The sequence below is a fragment of the Numida meleagris genome, chromosome 1, assembly GCF_002078875.1.
Source record: "Numida meleagris isolate 19003 breed g44 Domestic line chromosome 1, NumMel1.0, whole genome shotgun sequence".
Classification (NCBI taxonomy): Eukaryota; Metazoa; Chordata; class Aves; order Galliformes; family Numididae; genus Numida; species Numida meleagris.
The window spans coordinates 71,245,999-71,273,114 of record NC_034409.1 but is presented as its reverse complement, the minus strand read 5'-3'; the positions used below and the strand labels follow the sequence as shown (position 1 = coordinate 71,273,114).

Below are 27,116 nucleotides of genomic sequence, written 5' to 3'. Positions count from 1 at the left end.
ATAGAACGCCTCATCTGTTTCTTCATCCTGGTTAGGCGGTCTGTAACAGACCCCCACCAGGATGTCTGCCTTGTTGGCCCTCCCCCTGATCCTTACCCATGAAGATTCATCCTTATCGTTCCTAGCCCCAAGCTCAACAACATCAAAACACTCTCTAACATAGAGAGCCTCACCACCCCTCCTTCCTTGCCTGTCACTTCTGAAGAGCGTATACCCATCCATTCCAATGGATACAATCCCCTGTAAAGAGTTTAAGATACATTTGTTTGTAAATTGATTTTCATTCAACACATTCAGATTTTTTGAGTTTAAAGTCATCTTTTGTAGTACCTCAATATTTGTACGAATTCCTTTGTCCTGTTTAAAAAACGTTTTGCAGCTAATACTTGTGAAATATTCAAGAAAGGATGAATATTCAAATTCTGAAAAAGGATGCTTATGTAAGTAATTTATAAATAGTACAATTAAAAAAACAGTGCGTAGAGCAGCTTCCTAATGAGTAAAAATAAGACTGTGTTTCAGCCAGGGAGAGTGTGTATTTCCTTCTAGGAAGGGTTCTAGAAAGTAAAACGCAAAGCAAGACTAAAATAGGATATTTGAATTTGAGCTAAGGTAGGTGGTTTGATTTAACCAGCTTACCCTGGGTACTGAATATCAGATTTACGCTGGAGAAAGTTGAGCAAACAGCAAATGAATTCCAAGGATTTTTTTTTTCTTGAAGAGAAAGATAGGGTAGCCAAGAGGGTGACTGGGCACTGGAACGAGCTCCCCAGAGCAGTGGTCATGGCCCCAAGCTGACGGAGTTCAAGAAACATTTGGACAACACTCTCAGACTCAACTTTATTTTGGGTGGCCCTGTGTGGAGCCAGGAGTTGAACTCCGTGATCCTTGTGGATCCCTCTGTGATTTTTGTGATAATTTTGTAGCTACTTTCTTTCTTTTCCTTCTTGTTCTTATATGGAAAACTAGCTGGGTGAAACTTTTGAAGTGAAGCATGCCAGTATACATCTGATGTGCAGTTGAGTGCTTGTACAGCATGGTGCTGGAACCTGTGCTGGAGTTGGCTCTGAGACCCCATGACTTCAGTTCTGGGGTGGGAAACGGTTTGTTTGTCTAGCAGCCCTGCACACAGGACCAATGAGGTGAGGGATTTGCTTGGTAGCTCCTGTGAGGGATCTTCTTGCTTTTGTCCCAGCAAAGTGCAGTGGAGGAGCAGCAGAATGTGGCTGCAGGGAAGGGTCCTTTCTGACAGGGCTGTGTCACGTGGCTTGCTTTTTGTTGAGATTGCATTCTGTTGCTATCACAGAGCAATAGGCTGTGATTTTTGCTGTGATGTGTTTCTATGCCATGCTGGTACGGACTAAGGAAGGACAAATGAGACTTATGTATTGGAAGTGGGATACCTTGTGATGTTGGGATAGGCTTGTGTGCAATTATGGACGGAGGTGAATAATGTTTAATATTGAAAGCTGGAGAGAAAATGTCTGGTTGCAGAACACACATGGAGGTCTTGTGCCCCGTGATCCAGTCCTGCCACATGATCAAGCCAAGAATGTTTAGGAATAACAGCTTAGGATCAAGTCTGTAATGTGTGTTTCCTCATCTATTTTTTTAATGAGCCACCTTAGGACGGTTGTGTAAAATAGCTCCTGGACTCTCTGAGTGCTAATTACTTCTATTTGTTGTTACAGACTACTGTGCTGTGGAAAATGGCAGTCTAGGGTACAACCCCAGGGCTGTCATCCTCTGGGGTAAATACCTTTTTCACAGATCAGAATTTTTTTTTTACTGTCATTCATTAAAAATGCCATTTGGTGGTTTATTAGAACCCTGCTCACGCTGTTGTAGCTAACGGCCTTTCAGACTTTCCATTACACACCAGTGTTTTTAGGGGATTTGTAATTTGGCTGTGGAAGTTAGCTTCTGGCAGGAGCCTGACAGATATCATCCTAGATCAATAATATAATGTGATCTTTTTATTGTAACTTATATGTATTTTTGAGCAGTTGGGTTATTTGTCTATTCTTTCCGTTTAATGGAGATGGTTTATGGGATTTCTATGTCCCTGCAGAAGAATACATCTTTGAATTATAAGAGACAGACTGGAGATGCTGAAATCTGGAGGCAGATTTTTAAACAAACAACAACAAAATAAAACTACAGCAAAACTCAAACTACCCTCTCGATCACTGTTGTCCCAATGAGTTAAGCAGTTTAGTTTTTAAAACAAGGCATGCTGCTGTTTGTTGGTAGCTGCTTTTTTTTTTAAAAAAAAAATGTGTGTTTGGTAGATGAGTCCCTTTGACTGTGAGTCTGACAGTGGGAATAGTTTTAAAATACCCATCTTTTATAGATGTAGTTCTTGCTGATAACTGTTTGTTTTTGTTGTTCTAGCAGTATACTTACTAATCCTTAAAGGGGTTATTGGTTACAAATCTATTTTGAAGTCCAAATTCTGTTTTGTTCTTTTAAGATGGATAGGAGGTCTTGGATTAAAATACATTCTACCATTACTGTTCAGGATGGATCAAAGGATTTAACAATGTATCTGCTTGAATTCTTTCCAGAGAAGTGAAAATTGAATTTCCTGGTGGATGGAGTATGTGGTTTTCCCTACTCATCTTCTATGTTTGGAATAACCTCATCAATAGAAAAACTCAGAGGATGCAAACTTTGCAACAGTTGAAATAGACTTCGTTGCCTTAATCTGCATCTCTGGAAAAGCAACCCCCTGCAATTAACTAGTTAATGTATGTTGCATCTAGTTATCCTTATAAATGGAGCGCTAAACAGTGTGAAGAAGTAGGGTTGCACTTTCTTTGCGGGATTCCAAATAATGAATTAATTACTTTCCTTCATGTAGTCAGGATTCAGAAAGGCCAGATAAATCATCATATTGCTTCTGTATAGGAGTCCTGGTAATCTGAGCATGCTTCAACAACAGTTCTGTTGGATGAACTTGGTAAGATGCAGCAGCAGTTCTGAGTAATTTTTTCTCCCTGAATCTTTACCATTAAGGGTGTGAATACTACATGTAAGGAAATTTAGGGTTTTCTGTGATCCTGTTAGGGAAATAAAGTTTTAAAACTGAAGCTCTTGTCATTTGGTTTTGCCTGTTCTCCGTGTGTGCTGTTATTAAACAGAAGTTGAACCCTGAAAGTAACAGTAGTTTTATCATCTTCTTCAAACATGAAGTGAAGATTGAATGAAAGCAGTAGAACTGTAATATTCTAGGTTTTCCTTAAACATTTCGTTAGAGTTTTTGAAGTCAAATCTTTGAAGTGAATGCCTTGCTTTGTGGGCAGACAGCGTGCTCTGCCATTAAAAGAAGTTCATTTTGGAGATGTGTAATTTGTTCCACTACAGAATTGTCCCTTGTTGTTAGGAACAATTTCAAGGCGTTACAGAGAGTCTCCTTGTAAAACAAGAGTGCTCTATGCTCTGAGGTAGTGTTGTGGTTTTGTGATTTGTGATCAGTATTCCACATCATAACATCATGTAGTGCACTGGGAGTTAGAGCTAATGCTGCAGTTCTGTGGGTTGTCGATATTTCTGGTTACCTGATTCTCAGAAGGGAAGAATGAACTGCAGCTACCAGAAGGCTACTTCATTCCATTTCCATTTTCCATTCAGAGGGAAAGACAAAACTGACTGGGAATCACAAGACTCCGTTTTTCTGCCTGCTTTGCTTGGTGTGCTCCCTGGCTGTCCCACCTACAGCATTAGAGTAAATCCTTCAGTTTTACACACACACACACTCTCTCTCTCTCTCTCTCTCTGTCTCTCATTTTATTTGATTTATTAGCTTCAATTCCAATTATATTTTATTATATTGTATTATCTCTCATTCTGCTATCATATTTAGTTGCTTCCTTAGCTTGTTGCCTCTGTTTTTTTTCTCATCTAGGCCAATCTCCCCACCTTTTTCCCTTCCCCCCCCCCCCCTTCCCCTTTTCCTGGGGCAAGGGACTTTGGATCCCTTTATCCCCTGTCATGGAACTCAGCCAAACCAGGTTGAACCGTGACAGATGATAGATTTGAACCCACCTCATCTGTTGTACTGTCTGGTGTCCTTCATGGGAGATTGCATCACTGGACTTGAATCTTACCCCTTTAACCGTAATGTGCTCAGTCAGACTGACTGAGACTGCCTCTGTCATTGATGTTGATGCGTGGGCGATAAAAATCTTTACAGCTCAGTCAAGACCTAGCTTTTTGTGAGCTACCATATAGAGGAGAGAGGCCGTATATCAATAATTGCCAGAGGCTTCCTCCGTGCCTGGATTCTTAATTTCAGGAGGTTTGCATTAAGCTAATGCTTTCACAAACTATTGTGCCTAGGGTGGGTTGAGTTGTCCGGAAGATGGGCTGCGCTCAGCCTGTGGATGCTGAGTGGTGCTTCTCTTGGTCACATGGATGTGGAAGAGGTGGTATTTCCAGTTATCTCTATTTGGAAGTAACATAGATAGTTCTAGCTCTCATCTCTGTATGTCTAACTAACGAAAAAATGAAAAGAATGTTGGGGCTTCTTAGGCCTGTCTCACCAGGCTCCGTGTGGTAACCTGGAATTTGGGAGATGGATTAAAAGTAACAGTGAAGCTAGAGCAGTCTCTCCACTGTGAAGAGTTCTACTTTCCTGTAGATGCTGAAATATCCTCATGGTGAGGGAAATAGTTTGAAATGGATTTATGGTATGTTCTGCCAAGATACATGAAAGTCTTCACCAGAAACCTATTCCTCTCCTTGTCTCTCTGTTCAGAGACTGAATACAGGAATTGTTGAGAGTCTAGCAATGTTACATTTCCAATAAAGAGTATGTTTACTTACCACCTTAAAGGACCTTGGGAGTTTTAAGTTACCATAAATCTCAGTGCTCCACAGAACACAGGGGGGTTAGTGTGATTTAAATAATCAGTCTTAAGGAGATGAGTTTAATACTTCCTAAGCGTCACTCCTGCTTGACTATTGCCTGAAGACGTATTTTTCCAAAACAAGGCTACAAGCTCATCATGGTATGTCCTGGAGATAAAGCTCTATGAACCCAGCTAGCTTCCTAAATAATCATAATCCAGATTTATGCGTTTTGTAGGAATGCTTAATTTCTTTTTGCTTAGTTTAAAGAGAAGTTTAATTTTGCCTATATAATGATGTGAATGGATGACCTGTGTTTTTTATAACAAGGGTGACTAAATTCACTGTAGTCAAAGCATCATGTGAATTGTGAGTAGGCCGTGTTTTATGTGAATAAAGGAGAACTAATTTCATCCTCTTTGATCTGTTGATACTAAAGGCAAAGGCTCCATTGTTTTGTTGTTGTTGGCCTGATTTGTCAAATATTCATACTAGATTGTGTTTCATAGGCAGTTTTTTTTCCCTTTCAGTTAAAATTGTAATAGATGTAAAGATGTGCATGATCTGCTTGGGGAGTTAAGGTGTTTCTCAAATGTTCTAGGGTCAGAATAACAATTGTGATATTTTTACTTCTGTTCAACAGCTGTAATGTTGATTATATGTGTATTTAATTCAGAACATCGACTCTATGACAATCACAGGATCAGTGTGGAAGGATGATGCCTTTAGTGCTTGTTCCATGTTTGATTGTTCATGGCTGCTCCAAGAAGCTGCTGAAATAAATGGTTCTAAGCCTAAAATAAAAGAATACAGGCAAAATTTGAGATCCAAAGTCAATTTTAAAATTGTGTTGTTTTGCATTTATTTCAAAAATAAGGTTTCTAGGTATCTCCTGTATAGATTGAAAGGTTTGGACTTACTAGGCCTTCCTTCTGGAGGCTCACTCGTTTTTTGCTCAAAGACCTTGTGATTTGGGTTTGTAGGTGATACTGGAAATGTAGATGCTGCACCCTTAGCAGATTCGTGTGCATTTTGTAAACTGCGCTCCCCTATGGAGGGTAGACTGCCCTACGTGGTAGGATGGTCAGGAGCAGCATCTTCAACCAGCGATATTTTACTATTGGAAAAGTTTTTCATGCATTGCTGGGGAATAGAAGACTGTTTTCTATTTGATTCAACCCAGTTGAAATCTAACTCAGAAGGCATGCCCAGAGAAAGAATATACCAACAATGAATGCAGAACTTCAAAGACCGGTATTCAGTGGCTGTGTTTCTATAGATTTCTTGTAATTCTGGGCAAGTTGGTGATGCTCCTTGTGCTTCTGTTTCTCCTCATATTTTTGGGTAATAACAAGGCATTTCCTCTGAGGGAAAACTCTGATTCAGAACTCTTCTAATTTCTTAGGGACAAAGGATGGGTGACAGCTGAGCTCTCCCCATCAGCAGCATGCCAGAGGAGTGGAATAGCATACCAACAGTGGAGTGCACCAGGGAAGGCATGGGTCATCCAGCGTGGATGGTCCTCTTTGGTTATGAGTGGTTCGTTTGGCAGAAAGACTGAGTAAATTCGATTATCAAGGGAAACAAAAGACTAGCAGATTGTGCATTGCAGCATTCAGGAATTTGAAGGCTTTGTTCTCCATCTGAACCAGATCAATGTATGTTAATAATGCATTGTTTTGCTTTATTAACAAAACCCTTAAACATAGAGTTGTCAGTGGCTTTTGGGGGCATCAAAACTTGAATTCTGAGTTCTGAGATCCTTTTTGACGGAATGATTCTGCATTCCTATGTGCATACCTTATATTAAAAAAAAGTCCATGTTCGAACTTTGTCTCATGGTGTTCTGAATTGGGATAAAAGAGAAAATTTATCATAGACATGCTCTTCTTTCTAGTTTCCTGGCAAGAAACTTTTATAATGCATCACAAATGTTTCTTCCACAAAATGCTGTGGCAAATGCAGCAGTTAATGTAATACCCTTCTTGTACTTGGTTGCCACCCTCTCTTAAACTTGAGGTCGAGGGCATTTTCTAAAACTTACAGAACATAAAAGGGCAGGAGGCAAATCTGAGCTTCTGGAAATGTATCCGGAACCGTTATGCTTCTCTTCAAAAGTATTGTCTATGCTGCAGTGATATGATTGATTGGATGGAGAACTACTAAGGTGTATGTCTTTTACTAAAAAGCTGTATTGGCAGTTTAGAAAGGTAGTGAACTGTATAATTGAAATACCATAGCAGGGTGTTTGTAATGTAACCATTGGCCAGTGGTAGGGAAAAGCAGAAAATGACATTCCATCTTGTGCTGGGGAGTTCTCTAGGTAAGACTTTTCTTTCTCAACTCACATGTACTTTCTTGAGACCTTGCAACTGTCATGAGATAGAGGTGGTGATTTCTCAACAGATAAATGTTGCAGCTGCTCTTGGTTTCATAAACCAGTTTCTTAACCGTTTTCAGTCTGGAGAGACTGGCTACGTGGGTTTGGAGGGAAATGTGATGGATGGGTGAGACCCAGAGAGGGGGAGAGGGCAGGAGAAACAGAGCAAAAGTGTCTGACCGTAGACATGCTGTGGGGTCAGAGGGAAAGTTATTAAGTCTCTTAAATACATAGTCCAGTATGCTATTCTCAAGGCCCCACATTTGCGCATTTGTGCAGGCCGTCTAGATCCGTAGGAGTTTGTAGCTGAAGAAAATCCTCATCTTTGGAGGAGAAATCAGTGGCAATGCTGGTTAGCAATGGAAAAGGAGGGCATGTTTTCAGCAGCTGATGTGTTAATGGTGGGTTAAACCTCAATTAATTAAACCTAATAGTATCTTTGTAATAGTTGCTGTCTTATTGTAAGGTGCTGTCTTTAGGGCAGCTAATATTTTGAATTCTTTCTAACTGAAGTTAGTATGCCATTGATGTTACTAAAATTCCTCTTACTGTTTTTCTTCCCTTTTCTGTCTTTTAGCCAATAACAACTCCTTTTCAGAAATGCAAGGTCTCTTCCTTCTGTAAACTGATCTTCTTACATGTATGTCGGAAAGGTTGGTGTGTTGTTTTTTTTGTTTGTTTTGTTTGTTTTTAAATCTTGACCACAAGATGGGCAGAAGTGTTGGTCATTAGCTTCTGGAAGCAGATAGGCTTGTGGTTGGGAATGGAAGTGAGAATTGCAGCTTCCAGAGTGTAATTGCTAAACACTCACTCAGCTGCTACCGGTGCATGATCGGTGTAGGAAATCTCTCTGCTTCCCTGCAAATTGCTGTTGTAGCAATTGCTCTTTGCTTCTTCCTTGCTAGTGTGATGTTAGCTGGAAGTGTGCAGTAGAGAGAAGATATGAGAGAAAATATGTTCATGCAAACTCTAGGTAGTTTTGTAAGGCTAGAGTTCTTCTGAAATCTGATTTCCTGGCCTTACCACATCAACAACAATAGTCTGTTTGTGCTTTGACTGTAATGTTTGTTAATTATGTAAATAGAGATGTTAGATGCCATAAACTTAGAGGACTGGCAGTGTTCAGCTGGCTGGTATGATTGAGTTGGCAGAGAACAAGAACACTATATATAACATAGAATATGTTTGTCCTGCTGTAGACAGGTTTCTGCTCTCAGTAGTGCCAACGTGCTTTGTAAGTCATCAAATTATGCCCACAAAGTGTGTTCAAATCTTGGGAAGTTTGGGACTGTTGCTTTTAGATACTGGAAGCAGCAGTAGGACACACATAGTCACTTGTTCCTCTTCCACTGGGTTTAAAGTGAAGGCATCCAGTGGAGTTGATTGCTTCTGCTCAAGGAGGAGAGCTACACTGACACAAACTTTCCACAGCTGTGTCAGTTAAGACTGGCGATGCTTTCTCCATTCTTTTCTACATGAAAAGATGAAGTAGTTGAATCCTCTGATGTTGCTCTAATGAGTGAATTAAATGGGAGCAGCCTGTGGAAGCAGTGCTTCAATCCCTGGTGGAGTTGATGGAAACTTATACTCTGGACTGAGTGAGGTTTGTATGCAGCTTCTGAGGAAGGTTCAAGTTAATTCCAGTGATTTCAGAGCATCTGATAGTTACTAGTTGGAGTGCGTCAGATAAATCTTAGCTGTACATTGGAGACTGATCTATATTACACGATGCATATGATGACTATTGGATGAAAAAGCATTTATTACTTTTGTACATTAAAATTTACTAGCAGATAACTGTATGCTACCAATTGTCTTGACGTTTGCTATAATTACATATTTAAGCTAGCAGATCTCTGTAACAGGCTATCTTCATTTGATGATTAATAATGACATAATCATTTCTTTCTAAATTTAACTTCTAAGATTGCTGTGTCTCAATATTTCTCAAGTAACTTACAGTACTGTTTGAATTCCACACTTTCAAAGGGAATTTTTTAAGTTCTGCAGAGTAGTTAATACCTCGAAATTCTATGGCCTTTGATTCCACATTAACTAAAATGTTTTCCACAGTGCATGCAGTAATAGAATAGAGAAGACTTTTAGAAAAAGGTAGGAGCTTCAAGAATACCATTTACAGGTGTTTCGGTTTTTTTTTAGAAGAGATTGTGTGTGTGTTCTCAGCCATCATCATATACAGCAGTATTCTGCAGTTGGAGAATATGGAGAATGTGCGAATGGAAATAGAAAACTGAAAAATGTGGGTAAGAGGAAGATCTCCCTCCATGTTCCCCTTCTGAATAATCTATAAACCATACCAAGGAAAATAAAGGAGAGAACTACAGTGCCTGGGATCCAAACATTAAGATTTCTGAATGCTTTTGTGTGGGTAGCAGTTATTTTCTTTTGCTACTGTTGTTACCTTCTTGAAATGAAGTAACAAACAAGCCTGTTTTTTTTTTTGATGGGGTTTTCCTTTTTTTTTTTTTTTTTTTTTTTTTTTTTGGTAACAGCTCCTCAAGGGAGTTGTTCTGCTGTTCTACTGTCCTCCCTGTGGTAATTTGACCTAGAAATGGCAGTTAAGTCTGTGAAGAAACTTTTTTGTTGTGCATTATTCTCCTTTTGTTTGCTTTAGGTGCATCTGCAAAATATACTCAAGATATTCACTTCTGCGAATCGTTTTTCTCTTGGGTAAAGTTCAATAAAACAGAAAATAGCAAAAATGAATGGTCTGAATCCAGAAACAGTTAGTTGTATGTGGCCTGAAGAGTAACAGTGCAGCCAAGAAATGTGTTGGTAGATTGCTCTTTAGCTCTGTGGATGTTCCTCAGTTGGATGGAATTGTTTAAGTTATTGATAGTAGTCTTTTATGAATTCAGTCTTAGCTCAACATTTACTGCTTTAATTTTCTTGCCTTTGCTTTGGACTATCTTTCCCCTCTGTGTTAGTTCTTACTAATGAGAGATAGTCCAGGAAAAAGCTCTGGACTGAATTTCCACACTATGAAGTTATGTGGCTTCATATTGTGGTTGTACTTGAAGTTTTGCTTTTGAGGGCTATGTTTCACTCTCATCAAAACTTGTTTATGTGTTTTCTTGTGCAAGAGCAAATTTGAAATCTTTATCATTGTTTGTGGTTCTGAGTGAGAAATGCTGTAATGACTCTGAGTGAGTCAATGCTGTAACTTCTGTCATGTTTTGCCAGTACACACAAAGTAGTAGTTGTAGACAGCTGATGACAATCATGCTTTCAACTGGTGTCGAAATAGATCTTGATCTCTAGTATCTTACCTATGTTTCCATTGATGCTCTTAGGCTTATCTTTGCTTATGCTACTTTGGATTTGCCATCTAGAAAAATTAGAACTTTCTTTTCTTAGTATGAATAAGGAATAGCTTAAAACATGGTTTTCTTTAACTACAGATTAAATGTTTGAAGGATTATTTTGTGTTCTCATCTGTCTCAGTGAAGGGATGAAAACATTGCCTCTGTCCTGACAGATGGAGTAGAGTCAAGTGGGGCTGTGAAGAGACTTACTCAAACCAAAGTGTGTAAGTGGCAGGGGAGGAAACAACCCTTTTCTGGGGGGTTTTTGGCCTAAGTTTTTTTCTGAAAATCTGGCTTTTTTGAGTAAATCTCTGATTCATGTGAAGGGCAATGTACTGCATTCACTTTCTCTGTTAACATGCTTACGAGGTTCATCTTAATCATGGACTGTTTTTGTCAAACACTCTTTTTCCTGCAAAAGATGCATTTTGAGTAATGTTATGCAAGCAATGCTGAAAGTGAGCAAATATCAGATTTCATGCATACCATATAAAACAGGGCCATTTGGGAACACTTACCTTAGATAACTAAGTGTGTAAATCAACTCCTCTGAAATGGTCAGGTGCTATAGCTGTTGTGATCTTACTCTTTTCCCCACAGTTTTATCTCCTTTTGGCTGGAGGCTTCTCTCATGATTTAGGTGTGCACCAGGGTTTGCCATGTCCCCCCCAACAGGAAAAGGTAGGTAAAGAAATTGTAGGCATTAGGTACAGTAGTAGGATAGCAAGATCAACTACTTCAACAGGAACATTTGAAACTAAAGAGTAACCTGCGAGCCAGTGCCTGAGGTATGAAACTAATGTAGGATTTTTTCTAATAATAAACTAAAGGAACAATTAGGACAAACTCTAGAAAAATCTGCTCTGGAAATGCAGATAATGCCTAGTTATACGTTACATAGGTAGGACTAGGTACCAAAACCATGCTGAAACACTTTCAGACAAACTGAATGAAACAAATCTACCACTGTTCTTTCTGTTGTTTGTACCAAGTGTCTTTTCTGTGAGAAAGAGCTCACTGCTTTCTCCATAATTGGTGGCTCACTTCTGATACTCTAAGTGCATCAGAAATAATTAAGCAAGCTAAGTGTCCACTGGCTGCTGATGTGGTACAGAGAGAGCCAAAAGCAGTTGCACTGAGAAATGTTGCCCAGATTCCAAGGCACTGATTCTGTCATTACTTTTCCTGCTTTCCAGTGTCTAATTAGGAGGCGGAGAGAAGGACACAAAATAAGTTACAGAAATACTATGATTGCATCTGTTAGCATTTCTGTGTTAGGTTAGCACTGGCCCATCCCTGGAGGCATTCAAGGCCAGGGCAACCTGGTGAGTGGCTTGTCCCTCATGTTATCCCTCTGTGGTGAGGGACAACTTGTGTATGACAAAGAATGACACCAATCTGGTGAAAGGTGACTCCTCCACATCAAAAGTCAACCCCAAATCTCCTAGTTGTGGGTGATTTCTCCCTTTACATTGGAAACTTAGAACATTCAGAAAAAAAATAGATTTTTGAGTTTTTTAGTTATTTGACTAAATGTTAGCTTTGCCAATGTTGAATGCGTTGTAATTTCTCAGTAACCCTAATCACAAGGATGTGCAAGGTACTTGTGCTTCTTGAGTGGGATCTCTATGTTCTGTGTGATCTTCTGCAGTGGCAACTTGACACATCCAGACAGACCTGCTGTGGTAGTGTTTGAGCCTTAAAATCTGAATTGTTATTACTGTGGGAAGTTGGAGTACTCTTGGTAATGCTTTTTTGTTTGTTTTCAGCTTTTCCATGATTTCAATTGTTCAGTTCCTGTTTTGCCTCGCTGTATCTTTTCATAAGGAAAATTATTGTAATGAATCTTTGACACGAGTATGATGTGAATTCTTGTCCAGTACGAAGGCAGTTCCTTTAGTGCACAGATAGAATCCATTCATATGGTGCTGGTCAAGGCAATGCATCTGGAGAGAAGTAGGTCCTTACTTCACCAACACAATCCTAATGCTCATGTCTCAAAGATTCTGACCCTTTAGCTGCTTGGGAAAAATAAAAGTAGTCTAGGATAGCTTCAGTTTGATGGAGCCATGAGGAGCATCCCTGGGCTGTTACACTGATTTGATGTTTTTCATGTGGTGGTTCCCTTTATGAAATCCAGTGAGCTCTCGTTATTTCCCTACATTCAGCCCCCAGTGCAGATGCATCTGGGCCTGATGGTGTCACTGATTCTTGTGAACCCAGCAGCAGGACCTGAAGGCTCAAGAAAAGACAAATGACTTTTATATTTTTAATATTAATTATTTGTATTAGGCTGATTCTACTCTTTCAGTCTCTTTCCCATTCTAGTTGACTCAGTAGTATGGTATCAAGCCACAAACTTGGTTAATGGACATTGGCACTGTGTTATAGCTTTGTGAATTTGTAGCAATGCAGATTTATAGCATGGAGTCTAGACAGGTATTTCCTTGAAATTAGTACTCGTTTGGCTGCAGGTAGGTTGCGTTCCCTTTTGGATTTCTTGTCTCCATCTGTTTTCTGGATGAGCATTAAGGTATGTATCTTAGGTTTGCCTGCTGGGATAACATTGAGTCAGACTTATTAGTTTAGTGCTTTTAATTTGCTATCTGTTCTGTGAGCTCTAGAATAAAGCTTTATTCTGTATGTACTACTTATCTAAGTTAGTACTAGTTTGGGCTTTCAGAGAACAAGTACTAAGAATTAATGTGAAAAGACATCTAGTAGGTAATCAGCAGGTTCATGCTGAGAAAATTTCAGAGGTTGCCATCACCAGCTGTGTCTACCCTGCTATCTGCTGCAGGTGACCGCCTACATAGCACAGGTTGAGGCATGGTCTCTTGGTATGTTCATAAGGTGCTCGAAGCCTGGCAGACTAACAAAAAGAAATCAATGACACATGAATACTCTGAACCTACAACAGTTGAGGTGCGCATTCAACACCTGTTTTGCTGTCCCTGCTGCAGAGGCACTACTCTATGGTGGAAGAAGGAACTATCAACTACAGACAACAACTTTTGAATTTTTTCCAACAGCAGTTATCTGTATTTGGAATCATGCTTGCGTACATCCATGGTGAGAAGAGCTTCTTGCATGTGTTCCTTCCTGTCTTCAGATTACTAGTGCTAGTATTTAGGATGTGAACCATCTTAAAAGAAAATCTGTGATCCAAGTACTACACTAGGCTATTTTCAGTAGGTGCTGTGTTAGAGAAAGGCTGTAGTGTTTTGTTTATTTTTTCCTAATTTTCTTTTTTACATGTTTCAGTCAACTGATCTAACTGTACAATTGTCTCATTGTCACGGTTTTGTGATTTTTTTGCTGTCGGTATTCCACATCATAACGTCATGTAAAGCACTGGCAGTTAAAGAGTTAATGTCCTGGTTTCTGTGGACTGCCTTTTTTGAGTGCTTGGTTCTCGGATGGGGGGAGGGGAGGAGCTGCACGCCCCAGGGGTCTTTGCGTCTGGAGGGGGCTGGTGAAGCCGCCTGGCAGGTCGGGAGTCTTTTTCTTCGTATGCGGCGGAGAAGCACGTGGTCCCCCTGCAGCTTAGGGAGTAGGAATCTCAGCTGTGAACTCTCTCTGTTTGATTTATTGGCCTCAATTTCGATATCATATTTAGTAAATTAACATTCCTCCTCAGATTGTTGCCGCTGTTTTATTTTAGACCCGTCTACGGTTTTCCAACCCTTCCCCTTTTCCCTTTGTTTTCCTAGGGCGTGGGTCCGCGGCTCCCCTGCCGCATTAGCCACGGCACCGGTCCGAGCCGGCCCCTAAACCGCCGACACTTTTTTTTTTTTCTCCTTTCTTTCTTTTCAGGGCCTGTGGGCCTGCTGTCCCCCTGTCACGGACACAGATCGGTAGATAACGCCGTGATACTCACGCATGGAAGTATCTTCCTCTGCGCAGTTTATCATTCTGACACATTGGGTATATGAATAATTTGTCTTTATTCCAGGTATTATAATTGTCCATGCTAATAGTTGGAGAGATAATTTTGTATTTTGCTCGTGACTGACTTTTTCATTCTCCAGCTGGGAATCCTCTTTCATAATCATTTCTGCTATTTTCTTTTCCATATTTTAATTTGACAAAAAAATTCTGACAAATGCTTTCAGACCTTAAAAAGGGCAACGGTAGCAATGCAGTAGTGATGTGAATGTTAGGCATCTTGACAGCTTGACAACTGATACACTGTGAAGAAAGCTCAGTTGTGGTTTTTTTTTTGTTGTGGTGGTGTTTTTTTCCTGCAGGAAAGAGGCATATGTCAAAAGTATCAAGATGTCACATTTCCTACATAAAAGAACTGGATGAGAAGGCAGTTATGAATTGAGATGTTTAATCTGTGAAGTACAAGTGTTGTATCTAAGTGGTTACTCGTTCCACTTCCCACTCTAGTCAATAAGAATCTGGTTATCTCTACTCTGTCCTACTCATTGTCTTTCATCCAGTAGCCCTATATACCCAAAACATCACCCGGTCATTTAGTTACATCTGCTTATTTGTATTCTCTAATGTACTGTAGTTTTTCTTTCACTAGAAACTGCAAAGGTTAGGTTCCTTGTTACTAAAAAGAGAAGTACTTCATTTTTTTTTGTCTGCTTAGTATATTTATATAGAGTTTATATATAATAGAGTTCAAAGCCTGATGATAGATTCCATAGTCTTCCAAAATATGTAGGAACACCTATGATTTGGTATCTGGTGAGGAAACCGGATGTTAAAACGCATGGAGTATAAATGGATTTAGTTTTCACTTTGCAATTGTGTCATAAATCTGGGCTTGACAAAACCAACAAAATGAAGTTAAAAAATGTAAAATGAATCATGATGCCCTTTTTATTGTTTTTGTTGTACTCCATCCTACTTTTCCTGAGCTTACGTTACAGCTGCTGTAGTGCAGCTTACCTAAGTAGATGTTGCTCTGCTCTCTTTAATCTGCATTTTGGCTACCTGGAAAACAGAGTTCTGTTGAAGGCTCCCCCATGTCAATCCCCTGGTTGCTGACAGTATCACTGGTTTGTGTTTTATTCATGCTCTGTTTTGTCTTTAATTTGGAGTTTGTGTGCCTGGGTAACATTCAAGCAGTGTTAACAGAAATCTCATTAGGGTTTAGATGTTAGGACACTTACACAGACTAAACCTGTTTTGTTTCTGGCCCAGTCTCATAGCCATAAAGCTAAAAAGAAAGGATGGAAAACAAAATCCAGGAAGACTATGTTTTGATTTCTTTTGCATCCTGAGTGTAAGGAATTCTACACAGACTGGAGAGCCAGCATGTCCTTCTGGTATCAGTGTTGTGCTGTGAATAGGAAACAGTAATTAGTATGCCCCAGCAACTAGGGACAGAGCATGCAATCATCCCCATGTTATATAAGCCTTAACCTGGCATGATACTCTGTTACTGACATCTAGGTAAGTGACAAATAGGAAGGGCTGAGTAAGGCCTTGAAATGATATCTTAACATTTGCAGAATGGGACTAAAGTAGGGATGGCATGCATCTTAGTTTTGTCTTAGTTTTGCAGTCAGAATAGCTTTTGCTGCATGTGTTATACTAGAGGAGAATTCAGAAACTGTTAGGGAATTTCAGAGCCTTGAAAAGGGAAAATCAAAGCAAATGAACAACAAAAAATCCCAGCCGTATGTATGTTTGTCGCTTTCATAAGCGATGCAGACAAAAAGAGAGCCTATCTGTGATAGGCTTTGTCTCGACTCAGTAGATCTTCAGCATTTCCATTAGCCTTTCCCCTTGTTGTGATTTAGTACTTTTTATCCAAACTACTTTTCTGTGCATTTAAAAAAAAAAAAAGTGGGAAAAAAGTCTCTACAATCCATTTTAATGGATTTGGAGGGGGGAAGAAATACTAGTTTCCATGAATGGATGTATTCAGAGTATTAAAAGATTCTTTCCATTTAGCTACTATCTCTTACTTAGCTGTTTTGATACCCTGATTTTGTTTTCTTTCTTTTTTCTTCCCCAGGGAAATGAAGAATGGGAATTAGTAGTTAGCCAATTAGTAGAGCAGGGGAAAATAAGATGTGTATGTATAATAACAGTTATAATGCCATGTAACAATGTGACTCTTAGAAACCCAGGTTCTTTCATTTTCCATGATAATTAGACTGCATGTGCTTGCAATTGCTTGGAAACTGGAACTGGGTTTCGAAGTTAGATGTATTTTATACAAAAAAAGTTTTACGTCTCCAATTCTTAAGTCTTTTGCTGCCAATGAGTAGCCTAATATATGCTTGGTTTGTACCTGTTTCTGTCAATATACAGATAGATTGTTTTGTGACAGATAACTGAAGAATATTTTGGTGGTACTCTAAAGTTTGTTGTGTTTGTCCATGGATATTGCCCTGGAAATTGTAAATTTACTATTGGCTGGTATTGCTAATCCATTCCTGTGATGATAAACTAGTTTCCTGTGAACTGCAAGGGGAGTTTTGACTTCCTCTGGGAACACTCCTACTCTAGGTAGCTCTTTTGCAATGTCTTTTGCCAAATTGGCAAAGTTAGCTTTTGAAATGAGCATTGTCTCTTTTTCTAGTATTCCCTCATCAAGTCTAGCTGTATGTATTATATGAAATTAGTGAAGAGGATGAAAGGTGGAAGGGAAAATGAACTTTTACTAACTGATAGTGAGAGTCAGAAGTCAAGCTACTTCTCTCAATTCTGTTGGATATTTTGATAAGGTATATTTTGTGGTGGCATAGTTATTCATGGATGATTTTAAGTTGGAAAGAATGTGTACTCCTGAAAACAGAGAGAGATATTGGGAAAGTTTAATTTGAGTGAATTATTTTCTGCACTAGGCAGAAATGAAGAGCTTCATTGTGATAAACAAAATGATGCTACAGTAAAAATATGGTATATCTTATTTTCTAGGGAAGTAGGAGCCCAGTCATAGTTTGACATACTTGCTGTGCTGAAGAAGGTACTGAATCATGATTATGAAGATGAGCTATCTGAAGTTTCTGTCTGTTTATGTGGTTGGAAACTGTGCTATGTTGTATCCAAAGCCTTTTATTTTAACATTTACGGCACAAATCTATCCCACCTAATGAAAGCATCAGTGGCTATGCAATGGTATGATTATGGGGCAGGGAATCTATACCTCCTAAAAACCGTCTGCAATGAACGTCCCTGGACACAGAGAGGCAGTACTTTGATTATACACACTCACTGGATAGAAGACTTCAGAATCTACATGAACTCTGTATCTTATTATATTAATAGAAGTATTTTCAGGGTCTAGGCAGTCGGAAGTGTGGGAGCAGTGGAGGATCATTGCTACGGTATGTCAAATGTGTTTTAAGGTTGTATTTTCATACAGGGAATAAAAAGGTTTCATACTTCAGCACTAATTCCTTTTTTTTTTTTTCGGGACGATAATTCCATCGCTTTGCAAGTGGAGGATAAGATAGGCTTGTGATCTGCAGGTCTTTTATGGTTATGGGCCATGAAGCTGAATTGCTACAGTCATGGCTTGACTTCACAGAGCATTTTGAAGTTAAATCTCTGGTGTGGGAAGGAAGCTTTCACCGAGAAGGGTAAACTAACTGCATTTGGTTTTTTAGAATATAATTGCATTGTTTTTGTTCAGTGTAATTTGTCTAGTCAGCTCTGTGAGTCATTTCTTTGCTTCAGGAAATTGAAGTTATCAATTGAAAATAAGCTCAATTTCTCCCAATCTCGAGCATTTTAGACCTATTATTTCATGGAATTGTTCACATCCTTCATGGAAGGCTTTACAATATTCAGCAGTAAAACAGAACGGTTTTTTTCTCCCTCTCCACACAAAGGACCACATTTCTATTTGATCCAAGTGTCTTCCTGTCTACATTACTTTTGGCCTTTCAGTCAATTACCTGTGGCAAAAGGCTTTGAATTTAAGGTGCACTCTGAAACTATGTATTGATCCAGAGGCTCATAGCAGGTGTCTGCAGTTTATTTGTGCTTTGTGAAGGTGAGAAATAAGAAATGTAGTATCATCTGTTGGCAAATAGGGTACAGCAGCTGCAAAAACAATTGGCCTAATTTTCTTTCTTGGCTTTCTAATGTTGATGACCCAGTGCACAATGCTTTTGTCTAGTTCTTATAGGTATACTGTGAAACCAAGTCAAAAACAAGTATTGCTGTAAGAGGTCTTAAATACTTGTGTACTTGAAAGCATAGTATGTTCTTTAAAAGTACTTGAAAAGAAAGGGAAAAGCAGCAACACTTCTATTTGATCTAGACTTTCTTCATTCAGCTTCAGACTAGGCTTGATCTATTCTCCTCTTTAATTGCTCTTTGTTAGTAGAGAAGCATGTGGTGTAACTGTTAATTAGACACAAAAGAAAAAGAAATTATGTTCTGCTTATCCTCTTCGTATGACCTTAATGGATGTTTGTGCAACATGTGGTAGGGTAGGGGAACAGTCAATCTCTATTTTAAGGTAAGAAAAGGGTCTTGCTGTCTATGGCAGAGCAGGAAGGGTAAGCAGTGGTGTCTGTCTTGTCCCCATCGCTACTGTTACTGTGCTGCCTTCCTTTTCTAGCAGGAGTTCTGCCAGAGAAACTTAACATTGAAAGTATGTTGTCTTTTCTGACAGATTTAGGACTTCTGTGCTTGCAGAAGCATGCTTCTCACAGTGCTCTGTCATTACAACTGGCGTTCATGGAAGTGCTCGTTTCAGAGTGAAACTACTTTTGAGAGGAATACGCTGCAAGGGTTTGCTCTGGGGACCTCAGTTGGTAGTGTGTTCCCTCTGTGTTGCCTGACTGGGAACAGCTGGATACTAGCAAAGTTCTGAATGCTTCCTGAAGTCTATGTTTGTATAAGGTTAGACTCAAGGGTTTAGACGACCTATTATGTCTGTTTGGGTAGAAGACTGGACTTCTGATTTTGTGATGATCTGAGTCACTGGCAATTATCAAAAGACAGGGGGCATCCGTTCTCATTTTATGCGGTTGTAATTAAAACTATTTTAATATCCAAAGGTAGCTTTAATCTACGTGAAGCACTTCTCATATTGTCCTTGCAGAATACTTGACCAGACTCGAAACAAAATTAAATTGGTGTGGTTGCTCAGAACTCATTCTGAGGCTGCAAGAATCTTTACAAGCATTTGATTAACCCCTAAACATCTAAGGATGCTCATTTTACAGATGATGGTACTATGACAAAATTAGATGAAAATAGTTCTATGAAGTTTCACAGTTGAGAGCAGCTCATGGCAGTCTGGAGGAGTAAAGTACAGTAAACGCTGTCTAGCTGAAATTATTGCTTCTCTAAGCTCAGAGTGGTACATGCTGGAAAAAAAGACGATTATTCACCAGATGTAAAACTTTCTTCTATTCCTTTGAAAGAAAATAATACACTGACACATCTCTTTATCCACTGACTTTTTGGAAAGCATTAATTTAAGAAAAAAAAAATAGTCCCCAGCTTATTATGTCAATCTGGAGTCAGTTCCCTGAAATTAATGCTCAGTATAAAAATCTAATAGGTAAAAAATGATTTATTTCATAGCAGCTGGCATAAATCTTGTTTCTAATGAGGATAAAATCCATGTAAATGAATCATTACAGTAAATGGTTGTAATTAGGATTTATTCATTTCAAAGGTCTCATAATTATATAATCAACTTTAGTGTATTAAGATTTATAGTCTCAACTCTTAATTCCATTTTATTCATTTAGAAGCAGAATTTGTTGGGGGAGGAGTGTTTTCAGAAGCTACATGCTCTTGACTAGAAATGGAAGTTGGTTCCTTTTCAAATACCATCTAATTCTGGTGTTGCAGAATGCTCAAATTCTTCTCCAGCAAAAATAAACCTGACATCTTGAGTGCAGTTGGGGCTTCTTAACGGGTAACTGTGCCAGTCTGAAAAATTAAGGCCTCTTTTCTGTTCTATTTATTGAAAAGAAGAATTTTGTCTGCTTGGCCACCTGAGTGCCATTACCTAAAAATTTTAAAAGCGGTTTCCAAGTTTTTCCTTAGCAGAGCTGGAAGGTGTCAAGTGATACACTGAAAATTACCAGAACACTTGTAAGGATGTGGCTTGCTTTGAAGATCTAATTGTTGAAGGCAAGGCTGAATGGATTTATTGGATCTGTCAGTTTATGGCTTGAAATTGGAATTGATTTTTGGTTTGTTGTTGTTTTTTTCCCTCTGAGCTTTAGGAAGTCAGGATTGCAATTACAAATTTTCTTACTTCCTTTTCAAAGTTAATGCCATTTAATAGAAGATTGTAGAGGCTAATTCTTCATGTGCTGCTCCCCATCCTTCCTGCTTCTACTAAAATTAAAAGCAGCTGTACTGCTTTGATTTGGCTCTTCTTGTCTTCAAGAAAAGTCCTCCAGCCACTGCAGTCAGAATAGCTAGAACACCTTCAGGCCGCTTTTAATGATACAGTAATGTCTGATAATGCTTCTGAAGTTTGGAGGATGACTTTCTCCAATCTTTTGCAGATAAGGTTTTGAATTGATGGCTGTCCAACATTGCTGTTGGGATTTTCAGGTTTTTTTCCCCTGCATTATGCTGCAGTGCAGAAATAGGTTCACTGCTACAGCACTTCTGTCCCCTGGTTTTCTGTTTAGGCTACTGAAAAATACATTTAATTAGTTTGCCCTGTGTTCTCCAGCAAGGGTAGGAGCACATATAAAGTCTTGTTATCTTCCTCTGTTCTGCCATTCTCCTGTGCATATTAATGTTTTGATACAACCACCCATAAATCATTCAGAAAGGCTCCAGTACTTTATTGTGTAAAACACATCTGATGCTACCAGCAACTCATACAACCACTTCTCAGGATTGTGCAAGTACTTCCAGAACCTAAAAATGATTTAACCCTCATTTGTAATGTTGGATTTAAGTAATGTGATTCTTCTTGTCTAAGGGGAAAGTAGAATTTCTCACTGATAGAAAAACTTCTTATTATAAATCTAGCAGCATCTTGTCTAGGCTTATTTTGTTTGCCCGCACATAATCCAGAACTAAATTGTACTTCCAAACACTAGGTTGACTTCAGAGATGTGTGTTTAAGATCCACAGGTTCTTTTTTATCTTTTTTTTTTTTTCCCCTGAAACTCCATATGAATTCAGGGCAAACATCTTTCCCCCTTTTCTCTACCCCATGCTCCTGCCTCACATCCTTCCCCTTTAATTAAGGTTCTGAATTCAGGTACTCAAAACCCATGAGATTTCTTAAGGTTTTTTAAGACCATTAATGAATCATGTTGATGCATGCCCTGTTTCCTACTCTTTACTAAATATGGAGGCAGGACTGGGTCACGGTGTCCTCTGGTGTCACTGATACCACATCAATCTTCTTAAATAAGTTTAGCTCTATCTTCACAGCTGTAGGGATTTTTGCCTTCCCTGTTACTACTCAGGAGTCTGTTCCTGAGGCTCATGGCCTGAAAGCTTTGGAATATACTCCTCACTTCCAACCTACACATATATAGATGAGTATTTCGGAGCTGTTTATCCTTGTGTCAGCAGTACGTCATTAAATCTGAATAGCTCTTCTTTCTTCTTAGTGTTTATCTAGGAATATACTAACTGATGGTAATCCTGTCTTGTCTCAGCCTAGCTGTGAGAGTCTGAAACACATCTGAGACTCGTCTGGCTCACAAATGCAGCTGTTTGCCATGCAGTTCTGTTCACTTGTGCCCAGGGGAAGGCTTCAGATGGAGAAGGATCACAGAATCCTGGATCTGATCTCTCCAGTGCTAGATTCCCTTTCCCTACTGGAAAAACTTAAATACCATGCAGAGTTTGTTTCACAATTGCATGCTATGTTCTATGCTGGCTTAAGTAATCACAATGACTTCAGCAGAGCTATGCAAATAAAGCAACTGCAGCTTGGTCTGAAAGTAACCTGTACTGGAAACTTTGTCTTGGCCTTTTGCTGTTCTTTCATAGCTTTTTCATGAATACTTACATATAATCAACTATATACATATTTTTGAATGTTATCCTTCATGATTAATATATTCTTTGTATGTTCCATCAGTGAAATTTCATTTTGTTTTTAGTGTTGCTTTTGGATTAGTTGGAAAGATGTAAAAAACTTTATTTGAATCACTCATTTGTCTGCTAAAAAATTTGAAAGTCTAATCTCCTGCCCACCATAGTAATTAAAGATTGGAGGAAAATTTGGCTTACAAGTACTGCACTCATAATGAAGTAAGAAAATATGCTGAGTTATGCTTGTGGTTTAAAAGGTTGGTTGATTTGCTTCGTAAAGCCCTGACGTTAGCCACCAGTGCCCATGAAAAATCATGTTCATTGTTATGGTATGTCAACTTTCTTTTGCAATTGACTGGAAAATCTTTTAAAGCTTAATTCACGTATTACTGTAAATAAACGTCACTTCTTATGCAAGGCTCATCTCTCTGCAGCAGCGTTTAATATGCTCAGTGTACCTCTGGAAGTGGAACTCACCAGAGGGAGTGGTTGCTGGGCTTGGGAGTGACACGTACAAATCTGCCCCCCAGTGCATAGCTTTGGGGAAATAAGTTGCTATAAGGGATAGCTGCTCTGGAGGCTGTGCTGTTAGCCACGTGTATGTTTTGTATGTAACCCTACCATCCATCAACAGTTTCAGGTTTTTCTGTTTCTCAGCAGTGTAGGATTTTCAGTGCCATTCTCACAGGTTTCAAAGCAGCCAGTCAGTGGCTAACGGCTGCAGTTCCTGCTTAGCAAGGCTCCACAGGAAGTCTCTGATTGGGCTACGCAGCGCTGGAGAATTTCAGCTCCTTGTCTCCAGGACACTCTTTGTCTGTGTGGATGTTGGTCCTTAACAGTGTACAGGCATTACAGCATGACAGAGTTGCAACGCTTTTGCTGTTTTTATTATAGTTAACTATGTTGAAGAGTTTCACAAAATGTGAGGTCACTTTTGCTGTACCTCCTTTTCCTGGTGGGAGACCAATGGCCATGTTCTTGATGCTGTAATTTGTTCCTCTCCTTGAATAAGACAATGTTATCTTCCTTTCCCAATGTTTCCCTTCTCCTTAACTGGAATTCATGGTTTCAAAACACCTTGTTTTGTTGATGAAGAACTGATTTTTCATCCTGGTTAGAGAATTAATTACTGTAGCTCCTGCATGGGTATGTTCTTGTTGCTGTGTATTGATTTAAGGAAGGGAACAGCTGCTAGCTTCTGAGGGATTAGCAGTGCTCCTTGAGAGCATACAATAAATCTACTGATGGATTCATGTCATTATCTTTAACATATATTGATGCTACGTGCATCTGGAATTATTCCTTGAATGCCTCTGAGAAATTCTGTCTCTCTTTACTGGTCCTGTACTTCTCAGTGGTACAGGCATAGGCAAGACGTGCTTGTTGGCCTTGATTTGTATTTGTCATGTAGGAAAGCAGATAGATTTGAAGAGGGCAATTTTGGTTGACCGTGGCCAAAGATGGGCTATGAGTTTGTGCTGAGTGGTGGCTGTGTTGTACAACTGGGAAGATACTACTTGGAGGTGTACAAGTTTTTCTCCTGCAGTTGAGCTTGACTGCACCATGCATAGCAAAGACTGTGTGTGTCACGTTAGGCACAATCGAATATGATGTTTAATGACTCTTATTTCTCCTTTCTTTTGTGTTTCTGTTAGGATGTTTCAAAGATGACCGTATCGTATTCTGGACTTGGATGTTTTCAACGTATTTTATGGAGAAATGGGCCCCCCGGCAAGACGATATGCTCTTTTATGTCCGTCGAAAACTGTCCTATGTTAGTGGTGATAGTACAGATGGGAAAAAGGTGAGTGAGTAATGAAGTGTACTTTAACTTGGGAAATTTAAGTTAACATGTTATTTGGTGTTTCTGGACGTAAAACATCTGAAGAACTGCAGACCAATGATGAGGAACTTCCGGATTTGCCTACCATGAGAAACTGAGCAAAGCTGATCCATGGGGTTAACATTGTGAAGTTTTAAGTGAGCTTCACTATCACAGGCTTGGAGAGATAAGTGAGCTTGTATGTTTTTTGGGAAGCTCTTACATTGGTCTGCCTGCATTTACGGGAAAAGGAGGGTAGCCACACTATCATTTTCTTTTTCGTTGATAATATTTTATAAATTGAGAGTTTAAATCTATGGGACGGGAGGTGAAAAGAGGAGAAAGATGGTCACTGAAGTATTTCTAGAAAAAGGCTTCTTGAGATACCACAGTATCTGGAATAAACACCTACTATGTACTGTACTGTGTATACCTGCTACTAGCAGAATACATGCAGACTGCTGGAGCTGGAATACAAGTGACTGTAAGTGGGGAAACTACTTTATTTTCAGGTATATTTAAGACAATTTGCATTCCTGTAGAAATACTTTTTCTTGAAAACATGAAATCAGGTAGCTTAATGTTGCCACAGAGGCATTTTCCAGTTACAGATAAGAGAAACTTCTCAGCATGTTACAGCAGTTTTCACCTTAGTCAAGGGAAACAGAAGCAAGAGAAATGATAGTTTTACTGCAAACAAAGGATATGACTATAGGGGGTCAAAAGAAGAAAGGTAATTGTGACAGGAGGAGAGTGGGGTTAATTTCCTTAGGTAAATAATGAACACTGTTGAATCACAGATGTATGTGTGTGGTGTATACGAGTCGTTTGTTTACTTTAAGCTAGGTATGTTCTTTGGGTGAAAATATGGTCACACAGCTACATTTGTCAACTTCCTTGAAAAAGGGATCCTGAAAGAGACTTTCCAGAGGTGTTTTTTTGTTGTTTTTTTGGACATACGGGAAGTACAGAGGGTTATCTTCTCTTCCCATATGCCTCCAAGTTCTATCATGACAACTACTAAGGAAAGGGTGATAGAATATTGATCTTTTCCTGTCAGATTGGTAGTTCCTTACTCTTCAGATGAGAATTCAGGATAACATACTTGCATGTTTAAGAGTTGAAGGAAACTTTGATCCTAAGTCGTTTGAATGCCTGCAAATGCATTCCTCTTTCACTTCAAACGACACTGTGGCTTTGTTTAGCCTAATAAAAACAGGGGTCATTTCACCTCTTATTCTTTCCCAACACAGAAGGTGAACCTCAGAGGAATTCTGATTGCTTAAAATTCATTCACAGACTCCAGTCAATCTCTGTTTAACTTATTAATAAGCTCAAACTGTTTGAACCTCCCCTGGAGAGAGGAAAGTGAAATAACCCTTGCATTTGCTATCAGAGTTTTATTTAAGCCTCATAAAAACCTCATAGATAATTTTGATTTGTGAGCTTTATTGTAAGTGGTGGTTATTACTGAATCAGCTTTAGTGAATTGCATTAGTGAATTGCTTGCCATAACAACTGACATGAAGAGCATATGTTATATATAGCTCATAGTCAGTGGAAGTTTACAACACTATTTTGCACCTGTCCTGTACAGTGATACACTTGACTACCCCAGATCTTTGACGTACAAGTAAGGAGCTTTTGATTTGATTTCCTAGTTTTGCCAGATCTTTCTTGAAAGATGTGTACCAAAATACCAAAGTAATATCATTAAAAGGGGAAAAAACTGGAGACCAGTTGTTTTTTAGATCTCACACTGACTTCAGACATCCCTGTCATCCACCAAGTTGCTTGCATGCTCTCATTTACATCCCCAGAGGTAGCCTGAAGAAGTGGGGAATGAGAGAAATTTGGGCTTGTCTGAGACCGCAGAGGTAGAATCAGAGCTGTTGCTGCAGGCACCTGCCTTGTGTTTAAGTGGTGTGAAGCTGTCACTGATGATTGTTGTCAGTGGTGATGACTTCTCTTTATGCAGAAGCCAGCATTGAACATTGGGTATTTGTAGAATTGGGTCTATGTAACTTGGGTTTATGATAAAGCAAGCTCACTGTAGTTTTTCTGTAGACATTTATTTGCTCTGCTTTTGCATGGCAACTGTCAGTTTTGACTGAACAATGCTGGCAGAGAGACATGAGGTGAATTGCTGTCCTGTGATATCTCAGAATATTAGTTTATATTCATGAGAATAATACCTGCACAGCTTTGAGCATGGTAGTCTCCTGTAGGACCAATAACAATGATGGAAAAAAATGGATTGAGAAGAGAGGGGCTGTTTGAATACTAACAGTAGGGATGTTTGTTTTCTGACATAATGAGCTCATGCAGCTTGTTCATATTACATACTACAGTGCTGATTCATGTCAGCAAGAAAGTGTGTGATGACTTAGCACACACATTCTATGTTTTGATGGTTGTCCTCTGTGTTTTAAGTTATTCCTGATTATGCTTTTTTCTGTATTTACTGAAAACAGTCAGCAATAATATTTGATGTGAAGTTAGTGTAAGAAATGAAAATCAGAGGAAAAACTGTTGGGGTCGAGATCAGTTGGAGGCTCATTTTTAAGCTGAATGAGAAGGGCTTTGAATTTAGCTTGAATAGTGACAACAGCTTGAAGTAACAAATTTCATAATGTACCAGTATTGGTAGATGCTGATGGTAAACTTCCCTGCTATCTGGAGTTTCATTTTTAACAGCCTTTTAAATGACTTGCTTCATAGACCTCATAGTGTAAGGGACTTTCCATTTGCTTCTCCTTTCCTCTTCACCAATTTCTAA

At 39.1% G+C, this 27,116-nt stretch overlaps 1 protein-coding gene across 3 annotated transcripts in view; it reads left to right on the top strand.

The window, feature by feature from the left end:
- Nucleotides 1-27,116, top strand: part of KIAA0930 (KIAA0930 ortholog) — a 67,197-nt gene that overhangs the window by 5,921 nt on the left and 34,160 nt on the right. For 2 of the 3 annotated variants that reach the window (XM_021393002.1, XM_021392992.1), the window contains exon 2: nucleotides 24,171-24,319. In XM_021393002.1, coding sequence (XP_021248677.1) covers nucleotides 24,171-24,319 — 149 coding nt within the window. Of the gene's footprint in view, nucleotides 1-13,595; nucleotides 13,630-24,170; nucleotides 24,320-27,116 lie in introns of those variants that run through there. The other variant, XM_021393010.1, reaches the window with a different exon arrangement.